Here is a 14,744-nt window from a genome sequence, read left to right as displayed (position 1 = left end):
ATTTGGACCAAAGAACAAATTGTTTTAGGGGTTTTAATATAGATGATATAAAACTGCTTTTAGTAACGCTTAAACAATTTAAGTGTCAGAAAATAAACATTAATGACAGAAGTTAATATTTTTAATATTTAAATAACACAGGAGAATTCATTAAAAAAAAATCAGCCTGAAATGTACGTTGATAACCTCACTTAACGAAAACAACTGAAACATGAAACCCATTTAACATGTGACAATCAAGGAAACGCAAAGTCAAACAATAAGAACTTCAAGAAATTATCAACAACCTAGTTTTTAAATGCTTGAGTCCCCAACTTGGAAAAGATGTATAAGAAAACGTGCTCCATGCATGGCCACACGTAAACTTGGATTCATTCAGCTTTTCAGAAGGGCCATTTTACAACACATATGAATGAAGTTTAAAACGTTCTCAACTCTTTGGTCTGTCAATTCCATTTCCACTTATTTCTAACTTTGCCTTATTCTTATTACCATCTGATGTATCTGTGATGGCAAAATTAAAAGAATGAAAGGAAAAGGAAAAATAAGAGCGGGGACAGAGTGTACCCTGAAACATGTCTACGCGGCTCTATCATAATACCCTCAAAGCCTGCCCACGGAGAGGACAACCCAACTGGCTCCAGGCCCTCAAACCACCCCAGTGAAAAGAGAAACACCTGCCCAAGCCACAATGCTCAACAGCCCCAAGATAAAAATAAGCCACTTGCAATTCTATTTCTGGGAATTTACCCTAATAATTCAGGAGAAGTACAAATATTTGAGCACACATGATGACTTTTATCCTATCACAGGTTGTTTATGATGGCAAATAATTGAAAACCACCTGTAGGTCTAGTGGGGAGGGAAGAGCCAAGCAGAGCATGGCTGTGGCCATACGATGGATTACTTAAAACCAAAAATACTCATAATACAAATGAAGAGCAGAGTCTACAAACAATAATCCCAATTTAAAAAGATGTATACAAGGACGCCTGGGTGGCCCAGTCAGTTAAGCATCTGCCTTCAGCTTGTGCTGGAGTTACAGCGCTTGGAAAATTAGCCCAACAGATGTGTCAGTGAGTCCTGTAGGCACAGGTTCAACTAGAAAAGGACAAGGAAGAGGATCTGTTCGGGAGATACAAGTAGACAGGAAGTGCCAAGGGATTTGAATACAAGGAGTATGTAAAAAGGGAGTTTTCCCACCACTTCATAGTCTCATTTTATTTTTCTTAAAATGAATCCACTCCTTCGCCAGCAAAAACGGACAACCCTTAGTAACTGTACAACTGCCACAAAAAAAGATCCCACCTTTGGAGAAGATGCACTTACCACTTCTTTTACCCCCAGTCTGTGAATAACAGCATTAGACTCTCTGGAAACTGGCAGACGGAGAGCTCTATCTAGTACCAGGCTGTTCAACAAAACTTGCCACTTATCCCATGTTTTCTCTCACAGAGGAGAAATAAAGAGGAGACTCCCAAGAGAAATGGATTATGGGCCATCTCCCAGGACAATTTCCCTGCACAGCAGCATTCTGCTTTGCCAAGCTAAATCCACCTCTCCTGAAATTGGAAATACAGTGAGAAGGCCTTCAAAGGTCTGCTCACTGCAAAGACTTGGCTGTGACTGTGGAACTGGGTAATTTTGGCACCTCCTACCCCATGGGTGGGGGAGCTCTGGGCACAACCCAGGTGACTGCTTCTGTTACCTGGAGAAAGTTCTGGCTGGAGATGATGAGAGCCAGCTGGGCGCTCAGGTCTTCTGCTTGGGCTTGGCTCCCTCGCACGCCCTGGACCAGCTGAGGGATGTGGTCGGCCACCGCCTACAAGAAGCAAGGAGAATTAAAACAGAGCACAGCTAGCAAGACAGGAAGGACCCCAGGGACAATGTTTTTGGGATGGGCTATTCCAGCAGGGCCATGCTTGTCCCAAACCTTGCATTTACCCAGCACTTGGAAGCCAGCTGGGTCCTTAAAACACAGAATCCTAACACAGTACCTCTGGGTAGCTGTCTCCCACACACGCTCTACCCTGCGCTCCTAAAGGTCCCAGTGCATTTAAGCATAGTATGAGTCTCCGTAAGGAGATCTGAAAAGCGTTTGCCCACTTGCAACAAATACCAACCTGGCCAATTACGGTTTAGAGCTTCAAAGCAAACAAAGAACCTGTACAATTCACCAGCGGATAAACTCAAGTCACACAGTGTAATGAAGAGAAAAAAGTGAGAGAAGTCCTCATCTGCCAGCCGAAGTCACTCCTTCGATCTCTTACTTGGCAGGTATGCGTTCTGGCTGTCACCTTTCCTGTCACTACGGTTCTTCACTCTCGGAGTAGCCTTCCTCATTTCTCAAACTGGAAATCCCAATGCCCAGGGTGGAGGAGGAAGGAGCAGCATTTCGGTGTCGTAGGAGACCAACCTTCTAACTTTGCTGTGTTCTCCCCTCTGTGACCAATGCTCACCTGACTGGCCAAGCCCTCAACGGTCACGGCACAGTAGCCCCCATTGCTGATGAAGGTCCTACGTGTATACCAGCCTGCTGACTTATTTTTTTGGGAGCCCATTCCAGCAAGGGTTAAAAAAATATTTCCATGAGATTTTTCCTCAGATTCTCTTCAGGACTGGCTCCAGTAATCTGGGCCACTTTCCTCTCTCCTCTGCAACCTGATACATAGTAAAGCTCTCATTTCCTGACAAGATGCCTAGGCACTAAGTATCTTTATTCTCTGCAAAAATGGGAGGGGTTAGTCCACCCTGTAGGACTGTCCTGGACACAAGGAGCAAGTGCTCTCTGAGAAGGGTTTTCTTACCTGTGCTGCCAGGTGACCTGAGGCTCTAGGAGACAACACACACCCCCTACAGAGGCCTGGCTCGCAGGAAAGCCCCTTCATTCTCCATATAGTCCCATGGACCAGGCCTTAACTGCATTGCTGAGTCTTTTCTGCTCCTCGGGTTGTGGGGGGTGGGGAGGCTCAGAGAACCCAGAATTAGGACTTGGAGGGCTCTGGGTGGTTCTCTTCAGAAGTAAAGCCATCTCTGAAGTAGAAGTGGTAACCCCTCTCCCATGTGAATGGTGTCACAGAGGAGATGAGAAAAGGGGGGATAGTGCAGTCAACTCTCGAACCTTGGCACAGACACAGCTTTCCACTCAGCCCCCGCTGCTTGCTCACTGCGGACACCTTTGGGAGACTCCAGGCAGACATACTGCCAACACGTGGGCAATGGTGACACAATTATACATTGTGTCTAGCACCATTCAAGGGTTTCCTGGGAGTGAACTCCTTGCACCTTCAGAAGCAGCAACAAAGGGGTTCATTGCACCCGTTGGGGCACGTTGGCTTCAACATGCCATCAAGATCCAGGTCTCAGAAGAACAAATGCGCAACAGAGGAGAACCCCAAAGCACATGAGCCCTGAGGCCTGATGGGATGATGGGATGAAATAAATGTGCGAGTCCACGCGAAGCAGGATTCCGCACACACTGAAGGCCGAGGCCCACCTCTCAGAAGGAGAAAGGCACTCTGGAAATTCAATGCTTTGTTACCATTTCAGAGCCCTAAAATGGCCTTGTTAATGATCCCCCTTGATTTGGTCTCTTGAAGAGAAAGCCAAGAATCTAGACAAAGGGAAGGCAATGCTGGAAAAAGCACCATACTCTCCCTTCAGACACAGGCCATCCACTTATGAGACAAAAACCAGATGTGTGTGTTGGTGTGTGTGCGCACACCTGCAACATGGGAGCGTGAGCACACTCCATCAGGGGCCTGGGTGATCAGTCGTAACCGAATGATCCCAGCACTTGGCCCCCTAATGGCCGTCAGCATCATCCACAGCAGACCCGGCTCTCGGGCGGCCGGAAGCTCACCTTGCAGCTCTGGACCAGCTGCTGCTGGGCGGCGGGGTTCTTGTTGGACACGGCTGCGTTCTGGGAGGCGGCGATGGTCTGCGTGGCGGCGGCTGCGGCCTGCTTGGCTGCCACCTGGACAGGAGAGTGACAGGAGGTGAGCCAGGCTTTGAGTGTCCCCTTACACAAACACACACAGATACGTGCCCCTCCCACTGAGGGGCTGGCACGGGCGAGCTGCCCGTGTAAGAAAGGGCGCTGCAGGCCCAGGCCCTGCCTTCTGAATGTCACCGATGAACCTCGTCTAACAATACCCCATTATCTCCATGTGCTTTACAATCCTCAGGACAAGCGATAAAGACAGGCACGCTTGAGAGCTCAGGTTCCAGTGTTCATTTGTCTCTCTCCAAAAGATAAGGGACAATTAATTCCAAGACCACGATGGCACTGATAAGTGGCATCAAGTCTAAATGGTTTAGGGGAATTGTTTTTTTTCCCCCCACAAGCAAGACAAACGCTGGTGTGCTCATGGCTCTCCTCTGGCCGCCTGTGGGAAGCCTCGCTTCAGAAAGGCCCAGACTTCCCCACCTGAGAACTTAATTGTGTCTATCACATCCTTCCAAGAACAAGGAGGCCAGTTTTGTTCCAGAATCCAGCAGACTACATGGAGGGATTCATCAGACAGGCAGGTTCTCGGCCTCCAACCTCCCAAATTTTAGTGTAAGAGTCTCCGTGTACCTTTGTGAGAGAGATTTTCTTACAGACTTTGTGCCTACTGCTACTTCCTTTTTTCTTCACCCCAGAATAAGTACATGCTCTGAAAAATGACAAAAATATTTTCTTATGACTCTATCCCATATCTCTCCGCCAAAGCCTGATCCCCATTCTCCAGTCTTTCCGAGTCTGTATTTTCTACTGGGAGTCCTGACAGAGTCATTGCCTCTGACAAAATAAGTAAATTGTCAGCTAAAGGTCCTTTCTGAACATGGGTATCCCTTAATGCCAGGAGGACAAAAATTCCTTTTTCCTCCCCCACCCCGCAAAAAAGAATTCTATTCAAGAACGCTAAACTCAGAAGACTTTGCTTACTGAAACCATGAGGTGAAGCTATTTTTCAAAGTGTCAGTGTGCCATTGAACCAAATGTACAACGTACCTAAAGCAATTTCAAATTGTTTATGAGTATCTTAACCATTCAGCTCCATCGTTCATCTTGTGGTAGCTTCCTTTATATGGGCATGGCCTTATTCATTTGGGTACTCTTCCAAGTAACTCTTTGCAATCTAAAATAGACATCCTAGGAAACCAGCCTCTTTACCCACCTCCAATCGGTTGACAATTTTTTTCTTGATGGCGTTCTGGGCAGCGGCGTTGGTGGCCACCCGGAGACCCTCGGCAGCTTCTCTCAGTCTCTGCTGCTGGTCTTCATTCTCAGGATTGGCTGCAGCCCCCTGAAGAGGAGAAAAGAGAGATTCTGAGAGGTCCATGGGGCAGTGTGCCATAGATGCTGAACTTTCTCCTGGTAATATAAAATATGTGGAAGACAGAGCAAACACGTCATGCAGTATCTTTACAATACAGATGTTTCATCTCATAACAACATAAAAAATCTACCAGGGATGTTTCAAAACTGCAGCAGTAAACAGGAGAAATCCAATGGTATTAATTAAACACTTGAGATCTTAGCCTTGGTCATCCATGTAAATTAACTTGTGGTCCGATTGCCGTGGTTTCAAAGATGTTAAGATAAACACACATCCCCCCCCACTCTCCCGCCCAAATCTCTCAGGGAGAATTTCATTTTAATTGACATGACAGACACACGTCACTGCTGAATGACTCCCGTCTTGCAACACTAGTTAATGTGGATGGGCTAAGAACACAGACAAATGGGGTCAGGGAATGCCATTCAAAATATAAGGAAACGCTGTTCAAGAAAGACTATGCCTAGAAACTGAATTCCTGGAAAACCTGAGTTGGAGAGGACAGCCAAGCAGCGCTGGTACTCCTCTGCACCAAATAATGGGAGATATCCCATGCTCCTTATCTTGGCAGGGAAAGAGAAAGGCGCTATGCATGGCCCATGGCCACACTGTGTTGCTGTAGCTTCAAGTGTCTCAGGAAAGCAAATGGATTTTATTTAGATGGGCGGAATTCTGAAGTAGGGAAAAGGCTAACAGCAATGTGGGAAGAAGATATAATTTTAGGGAGCCTGGGTGGCTCAGTTGGTTGAGCCTTTGTCTCAGGTCATGATCCTGGAGTCCCAGGCTCGAGTCCCACATCAGGCTGCTTGGTGGGGAGTCTGCTTCTCCCTCTGACCCTCCCCATCTCATGCTCTCTTCTCTCTCTCTCATTCTCTCTCAAATAAATAAAATCTTAAAAAAAGAATGCATAATTTTACTGCACAGTAATTAACAAAGACTTAAAGGACATCCAGCCTTCCACTCCCACCTGCAATAGAAGCAGAGATTGAGATTTTCCTCACGGAGTCTGGATGTTCTCAGACCAGTTCTTAATATATGCAGGTGAATGAATTTCTTTTCATGAACACTTCAGGGTGATAACATTTGTTCACAAGGCAGAGACAAAAGCAGAAACACACACGCCAATTATCGAAAATCGATTTTCCCATGTCTCCATTTACCAAATGGGGCCAATTTGCCAAACTGACCCTTTACAAGAACCTATTTCTTTGAACTATTTATAAAAGTTATAGGAACTCAGACAAAAAAAAAAAAAAAAGTTATAGGAATTCATCCTGGCTGGAACAGTTTTAACATCTGTGACAGAAGTGTTCTGGCAATCCTTTTGAAGGGAATCTTCCATTCTTTCAAACTGCAACACTCTAAGTAGTCTTGACTTTGTGTTTCTAGCAACAAAAAATAGTTCTGTTTTGGTGTTTCATGTGTGAAAGACTGTTTGGGCTACTTTTGTATTCTTTTACAAATTTAGGAAAATCATTTTATTTTATTTCCTTGGTCATCAGATATTTAAACCACTCCTACACTTGCCTTCCTCTGGTATTTTGGGCAGCAGAAAATCATCATTTCTGTACTTGAGTCTGAAGTGGGCATGTGGATCCTTCCTTAGCAACGTCTCTTTCACGATGAATGTCCATTAGATATGAGGTACTAGTCTTGGCCCAGAATCTTGGTTACTGATTATGAAATGTATTTTTTTCTGGACATAAATATATTTTTTGGAGCTTTAACCATCATAGATCCTTTAGCTTTCAACAAAATTCAGCCAATTAAAATACTGTCACGAAGACCCTGTGACAACTTTTAATTAAAAGAATGTATAGAAACACCATTGTCTCATCTGACAGAAATAATCAGAAATAAATACGTAAACAAGTTTCTGGTACTGTGGTACATTCAGTAAGGCCTGGTGAGCACCACAAATCTAGAAACAGAAAATACACAATGGTCCCAGCTCAATCCTGATTATGTGATAGTAGGCTTAATCGTTTCAAGTTTTATTTTCCTATTTGTTAATAGGGATTGATTAGATTTTGCACTAAGCTTCTTTCTAGTCTGCCAGTTAATTTTTGTGCCAGCAGATGAAAGTTTGCTTAAAATAGCTATGCTTAGACTTAGAAGCAGGGGGCAGAATTCATAAAAACCATAAAGAAATTAACCACTGCATAAATCCCTAATAAATATATTTGGCTAAAAGGGGCAGTTAAGGGCAGAGCTTCTCAGTTGAAACAGGGCTAAGGGGAAAGAGAAAGAAAGTTCAGACCCTGCCCCTCCTTGGGTTTCTCTTCAGCCTGTTCACGAGGTACCTCCAAGAAATCACAGTCCCCCGGCGACTACAATGGTGAGTCAGTTGAGGAAGCTCTACATGATTCACCGCATGTCATAACACATTTTAAGTCAAAGAAGTCAAAGAAGGTAGGTTGAGATGCACTGGTATTCTGCTGGAGGCCAGGGAGATTAGGATACAATGTGGGGGCTTTTAATGAATCTTAAATGCACAGAAATACATTAAACTTGTTATCTTAAGCTGATTTTTATTTTATTTATAGCCATCTGCTTTTTCCATTAATTCCACCAAAAACGCACGCAAGTTGGATAATAACAAAAAGAGGAACATTAAAAAAGACAGCTTTATCCCCGGAATGCAGTCCTCACCTCAAGGTGGGCATCAGAATCTTCTGTGGAACTGACTTGCAGGCACACACACAGTTCCCCCCCAGTGACCTTGTGAATCAGGGTCTTTGGGGGTAGAACTGAGACATGTGCATTTTAATGTTTTATGATGGCGGGGGGGCTCTGAAACAGAGCCCTGAGATAAACATCACTGGCTTTTAGAAGCTGCATGCTGAAGCACAGCTGTCAAAAGAGCAGAGAGCTGACTTTTCACTCTTCATTCAGGCTGTTATATAATATTTAAAACCGCTACTGGGATTTGAAGGAGAGTGAGGCAGGAAGCCCTCTACTATGTAAAATCTTGATGGGAGTTTACAGTGAAGTCAAACGGAGGTCAAAGTAATATTCAGGTTGCAGGCAAAAGAAGAGGCCTATTTGAATCTGCTGTTGATCATCTCCAGTTTAAATGAATCACCATTTGCAGTAAGCCGGTGGCGATAACCACCCTCCCCCCCCCCCCCCCCCCGTCATCCCCACCCCCTCCTGCACAGAGCGCCCTCACTGAGCAAGGACTTTGTCCCCGACAGCTGAGTCAGCACCAGTCCCCTCAAAGAGTGTTATTCTCATGTTCCATGCCCTTCTTTCCCAGTGCAACAAGGTCAAACGTGACACAACCGTATAGGTCTTAAACCACAAAAATGCACACTCTCCTGACCGTTCTTTATCTTCAGGGTACCTTCCAAATCCTAACTCTTAATAATGTTCCCTTTCCCGTTGAACAAATCCAATCCAATACCTTTGCAGCTTCCACCATGCGAGCCGTGGAGTCGGCCAGGAGTTTCGCGGCCGCCAGGAGCTTCTTTGAGTTCTCCATGTCGATTTCAGCTTCTGCATCAGACCTCATGGCGTTGACGAGGTCTGAGGTGGCCTGGGCCAGGACCCGGGCCTGGCGCACCATTTCACCTACGGGATGGGATTGAGAATGCCATCTGTCCGTCTGCTTTCTAAAGCTCAAAACCTGCACAGTCTAGTCTCCACACCTCTGGCAAGGGGGACAGAGAGAAGGGAGCCCCCAAACTCTAGTCCTAAGCAAGGCAGCCCACTTAGACCCAGGACCAAAAATACTCCCGGTGGCTGGCAGGACTATCCACCCCAAACACAACCAACTTCCACCTTGAACCCTGAGGGATCAACAGGACACAAGGAAGCAAAGAGGAGTTCTTTGGAAAGAGAAGGCAGGAACAAAGTTATGTGGATTTATTACATGATTGAGTAAAATATTTATTTAGAAAATATTATTTACCTCCCTTCAAGAATGACTTACTCCAAAGTCCTTATAATAAACTCTGCATAATGGCATAAAAATTATTTTTAAAATTTTAAAGAATTTGTATGTTACTTAACTCCAGATGAATAACATCACAGGATCCATTGTATTTGTGTTGTTTGGCTCTCAGTAACAGGACTCATGCTCAACTCCGAAGATTTGCCTTGGCTCAGGTTTTCCTATCAGTTTTCTGTTTGCTCACCCTTTTCTTCCCAGTGCTGGTTTTGATCTTATGGTTAGTAATTGTTTGGTTTTATGGTTCCTGTGGTTTTTATTGATATCTATTTCAATTTTCTTCTAGAAGTAGGAGGGGTATAAGAGTAAACATTTAAAATAAAACTACTCAGATGTAAGGGAATTTTTCCTCTCCCAAAGGTCATCTGAGAAGGATGCCAAAACACTGACATTAAGGAGGGGAAAAAAGCTTTCATAAATATTGAGATGTGCTAAATTCAAGGTATTGTGGATTGGATCCTGGGATGGTAGAAGGACTTGAGGGGGAAAACTGGTTAAATCTGAATCCTGTCAGCAGTGAACAGTTATGCACCACAGTAATCTCCTAGTTCTGACAAATGTGCTGTGGGTTAGGGAAGATGCAAAAAAATGAGGGAAAATGGGAAGGGTAATAAGTACTCCCTGTATAGCCTCTATAACTTTTCTGTAAATGTGAAAGCATTCCAAAATAAAAGGTTTATTGAAAAATAAAACAACAACCAAAAAATCCAAATGTGCATAGTATTCCAACCTTCTTAAACCATGTAAGGAAGATATAGGAAAGCACAAGCTTTTTATGTTGTTTGTTTGTTTGTTTTAAATATTTATTACAAAGAATAGCTCTGTGCCAACCAGGAAGTAAGAAAACAAATGTCTTACAAACTACTGGTAGAGTTCTAAAGCAGAGGGTTGCAAACTACTGGTAGGGTTGCAAAGAGTAAGAAAGTTCATACACACACATTGTACATACTTATTGGTCCAAAAATTCCACTTATTACATATAGCCCCCAAAGTATACCAAGATAAAATAGTTACTGTAGTATTATTTTTGTTAAAGCAAAGCAAAGTAAGAAGCAGACCAAAAAACTTGGAAATCACCTACATGTTTACCTAAAGATAATTGGTTAAGTAAATTAGGATAGAATTCCATAGAGTAGAATATTATGCTGCCATTAAAAAGATTAGCCCTGTAGGTGAACATGAAAAATGTCTTTAAAGATATATTAAGAGAAAAAAAAGGTTGCAGGAGAGTATAAATAATGCAATTCATTTATACAGAAAGAAAGATGGTATTATACACACATAAACACACACACACACACGAACATATGAGACTTTGGAAGGTCAAAAATTTCTGGACATGTAAAAGAGAAACTGGTGAGTTGCCAAATCTGGAGATTTAGATGGGATAGAAATGGCCTGGGTCTGGGAAGATTTACTTTTCAACCGATAGACTAAAGGGTGCATTGTATCTATTTCAAATTTTCTGTATATTATGATCTTTGACATCTTAAAAAAAAAAAAAAACACAAAAACCTTTCTGGCTAGAGAGAGACTGCCCTTCGGCAGGCTAGGCCAACTTCTAGAGATAGCAAAACTCCAGCCAGCCTTTGATAAACAAATTAACTAGCCAGGAGCCACGCCTCCCCTATGGGGCCCGTATAGCCCTGGAGGCAATATCCTTAGGCCTCAGTCATCCCAGAGCCTGATACCAGGCAACTAGGTAGAGCCTGGTGAAAACAGTCAAACTAAGCAGTCCCAAGCTGTTCACCTTGCCCTGCCTTGCCTTTCGAATAGAAATCCCAATAAAGGCCACAACCGAAGCTCTCCCTTCAGTCGTGTCTTCTGCAACCAGACCAAACCCGGTGCTTCCCCTGGGACTGTGTATGGCACATGGTGCCCGTCTCTCAGGGACTTGTGACTGGAATAGAGTTTTCCTTCCAAGCTTCATTCCTGTCTCCTCCTGTGGCTGCCTCTTTACCATGCCATGTCCAGCACGTTCCTTCAAATGAACGGCATTTGCCAAGAAGTTATTTAAAAAGGCTGGTTAACGAATTCTTGTTGCTATGGAAGGGCCCATTAGGAGTCTTCCATCTTTCTCCGAGTTTCAGTGAGGAAGTCTCTGAGAGAGGCTGAGGACAACCCACCATGGCCAGGCAGCCATCACCTTTCTTGCCATTGTCCCCACAAGGGAACCCCAAGGAGACCCATCCACCCACGGCGTCGCCCCTCACCAGCGTCGCCCATGGAACTGAAGATGCTCTCGGTGACACACATGATGGTGTCGGTGGCCTGGTCGTAGCGGCCGATGGGCTCGCCGCGGCTGGCGAACTGTCGCACGTGCTGCAGGAGATCGTGCAGGGCCTGGCTGACCACGCTGGCCGCTGCGCTGACCTGCTTCAGGAGCTCGCTGTCGTCGGTGGCCGCTTGGCAGGCACGGACACAGTTCTCCACCGAACGGTCCACGAGCTTCCCTGCTTCAATCAGCTGCTCCTGACACACGGGGGAGCTGATGGTGGGGCTCACCACCTGAAGGGACACAGGAGCAGGTCGTGGGCACTGAGAGTCAACTCCCGGTCCTCACCGTGCCCTTTCCACCAAGTCCCTTCCTGCTTTGTGCCTCCGTTCCTTAGAGGACCGAGGGTTACACTAAACCGTCACCATGGTTTCTCATACTTCACAATTTCACTCTGTTTTGGTGACTTCTGATGCCCACGAATTTTTATCTTCATCAGTCATACATAACTATACTATTGACTACTTCCACAGAGAGAAATTTCTGGTATTGATGTCATGCCTCCTGCTTTTAGGAACCTCTAACTTGAGTCCTCTGAACTAGAATAACAAGACTAAGGGAATTGTATTTCTTTTCTAGAGACATCTGGAACTCTGTACCTCTTGGTACTTTAAAGAATGGGGGGTGGGTGGCTCAGTTGTTAAGTGTCTGCCTTCGGCTCAGGTCATGATCCCGGGTCCTGGGATCGAGCCCTGCATTGGGCTCCCTGCTCAGCAGGAAGCCTGCTTCTCCCTCTCCTACCCCCCCACCCCCCTCGCTGGTGTTCCCTCTCTCGATGTGTCTCTGTCAAATAAATAAATAAAATCTTTTAAAAAATAAAGAAAGAAAGAACAGGGGGATTTCTGTCAGTTATCTGTCGGTGGGTACTTGGAGAGTGCCCAAGGAAAGCACAAGTGATACCTTGAGGACTGCTCCTTCTGACACTACAAATCCCACTGGAGGATAGGACATGCGAGGCTAAGCTGGTCATGGATCTACAGAAGATGTTACGTCATCAAATTGAGAAAACGGACACCTCCCATCTTTGGATGCATGAACACGTGTTGGGGAGGAAATGGTACATGAAATCCGACGGCCTGAGATTACCCCGGTTCTGCCTCGGATGACTTTTGGGGCCTCAAGCCACTTGTGAACATCTAGGGGCCTCAGTTCCCTGTTCGGCAAACTGGGGAGGATGTGCTGCACAAGGTGGAGTTTGACACCCAGCGTGTGCACATCGTAATGGTCAACTCAAACATGAACTTAAACATGAACTTAAACCCGATTATCCTCACTCTGACACTGTACAGCGCAGGAGGGGCACCCCCAAATCGGCAGATTATCTATGGACCATGCATGAGGCTCTACTACATTTCCGTACAACCCAACAACTCTTTGCGTGCAGGTGTAAAGAAGACACACTGAGAAGTCCGAAGGGGAGACACGGTGATCTGCGAGCAGAAATAGCCATTAGACACAGTCAGGGACCCCTGCCTGAGGACTTGGGCAAAGAACAAATGATAAAAGCACAAGGGGGCAGTTAATGCCAAAATCCTATTGTGTTATCTTGACGACACCTGAAGCAAGCTCTAAATCTCAGACAATTGTAACAAATTCCACCTCTGTTTGCCCCCAGTGACTGGAGGCAGACCAGAGCGTGTGACCCTTGGAGGAACGGGCCCATCGTGCCAGCTGGCTTACCTTGGCACACGCCACAAGCTGGGAGGTAGAGAGGGCACACTGGGTGGCAGCAGCAATCACCCTGTTCTGTAGGACTGTGTCTTCAGCTACTTGGGCAACATTCTTCGCCTTTAATACCAACATGGCAGCAGCATTGGCAACAGCTTTGGCCAAACTCATTAAAACATCCTAAGACGGGGAATAAAAAACCAGTCATTTATTTTTTTTTTTAATCCCCGTTTATAGCCTAGAAATAAAATGTGGTAACATTTTACTAAAATTCCATTTGAACTTTTTCTTACCAGTCCTTCCTAAGACACTTATTTTTCTGAAATGTCAACTCACCCTTAAACGTAATTAAAGAAAGAGACTTGTGTCCTAATGACATGTCTCCTACGTATTCAGTAGCATAAGGTTTAAATCTAAAACAGCGTCATTTCAGGGGAGGGTTTTTGTTTTAAGCATGGATTCATATTCATGTACCTCTCTAACACTGGGAGTCTTGATTAAGTCTCTTGAAGATGTGGTCGGTGCAGTAGCTCAAGAAAAGCTAAACTATAGCCAGATGCCATAAATACAACATACTGCGGGGAGGATAGAATTCGTGGCCTCCAAGTCATCGTGTTCTGCTGTCCCTTGAAAATTTATCACTTGGATTTCCATTTTGCACAAGGATCCAAGGCACCATCAGCAATTCAGGCACATCTCTGCCTCCAGAGGGCAATGTTGGACACGCACAGACAATACCTATGGCTCAAGTCAAGGAGTGCTCTGAACGGAAGTTCTTCTCAGTGTTCTGTAGTCTTCTGGATAGGGATTAAGTTATTACGGGAAGTGGAAAGGAAGCCTGCATAAATAACGAGCTACAAGCTACAACCTCACTGAAGATGCAAGGAGCTTTGAGCCTCAGTTCATACTTTGACTCAACAAAAAGGTGTTCTGTCTGCACGATGGAGAATCCTTTGATTCAGCCCACCAGATTAGTCACCCACCTGGGTGACCTGAAGAATAACCACTGTTAACATTTAATTTGCTTCTTTGCTTTTAATACCGAAGGTAGTTTATTTGGTTTGGAAATGCCTTCCCGAACACATCCCAAACTTATGAGGCATTTTTATTTTGAACAAACATGTCAAGGCCTTCTCCCAGAGGAAATGTGGTCAGAAGTCTTTATTAATTCATCAGATAATGAAAAGCACTTTTGATTCTGAATGCAAAGGGCACCCACAGAGTCTTTACAAGGAGATATTTTATGAAGAGATATGTTGGAGAGAGAGGGCTCAGCCTGCACAATGTTACACAGAGCAGAAACTACATGCTATCTAGGCAGATCAGAAACCCATAAACCTACCACATAAACCAATTTTAAAATGGACAAAACCCAAGCACTCTTAAAGAAACAGTGTAGTCCAGTCTTTCTTTTAGGTCTCCAATGTTTATTAGATGTCCAAGAAAAAAGCAAATCCTGAGGTTCCAAAAGTTGAAGATGCTTTTAGGATCTGATTGGCACTTCTCTGCCACGTAACTTTTAGAA

General features: G+C 44.7%; 1 protein-coding gene across 2 annotated transcripts in view; it reads right to left on the bottom strand.

Annotated features, from left to right (window-relative positions):
* LOC111153217 (talin 2) overlaps positions 1-14,744 on the bottom strand; it is a 194,397-nt gene that overhangs the window by 121,255 nt on the left and 58,398 nt on the right. For both annotated transcript variants that reach the window (XM_022512104.1, XM_022512103.1), the window contains exons 17-22: positions 13,232-13,399; positions 11,490-11,784; positions 8,731-8,897; positions 5,163-5,291; positions 3,863-3,976; positions 1,709-1,822 (exon numbers count right to left, since the gene is read on the bottom strand). In XM_022512104.1, coding sequence (XP_022367812.1) covers positions 1,709-1,822; positions 3,863-3,976; positions 5,163-5,291; positions 8,731-8,897; positions 11,490-11,784; positions 13,232-13,399 — 987 coding nt within the window. The remainder of the gene's footprint in view (positions 1-1,708; positions 1,823-3,862; positions 3,977-5,162; positions 5,292-8,730; positions 8,898-11,489; positions 11,785-13,231; positions 13,400-14,744) is intronic.

This window comes from Enhydra lutris, unplaced genomic scaffold, assembly GCF_002288905.1.
Source record: "Enhydra lutris kenyoni isolate GAN:26980312 unplaced genomic scaffold, ASM228890v2 scaffoldscaffold31, whole genome shotgun sequence".
Lineage (NCBI taxonomy): Eukaryota > Metazoa > Chordata > Mammalia > Carnivora > Mustelidae > Enhydra > Enhydra lutris.
This window is presented reverse-complemented; position numbering and strand designations above follow the sequence as displayed.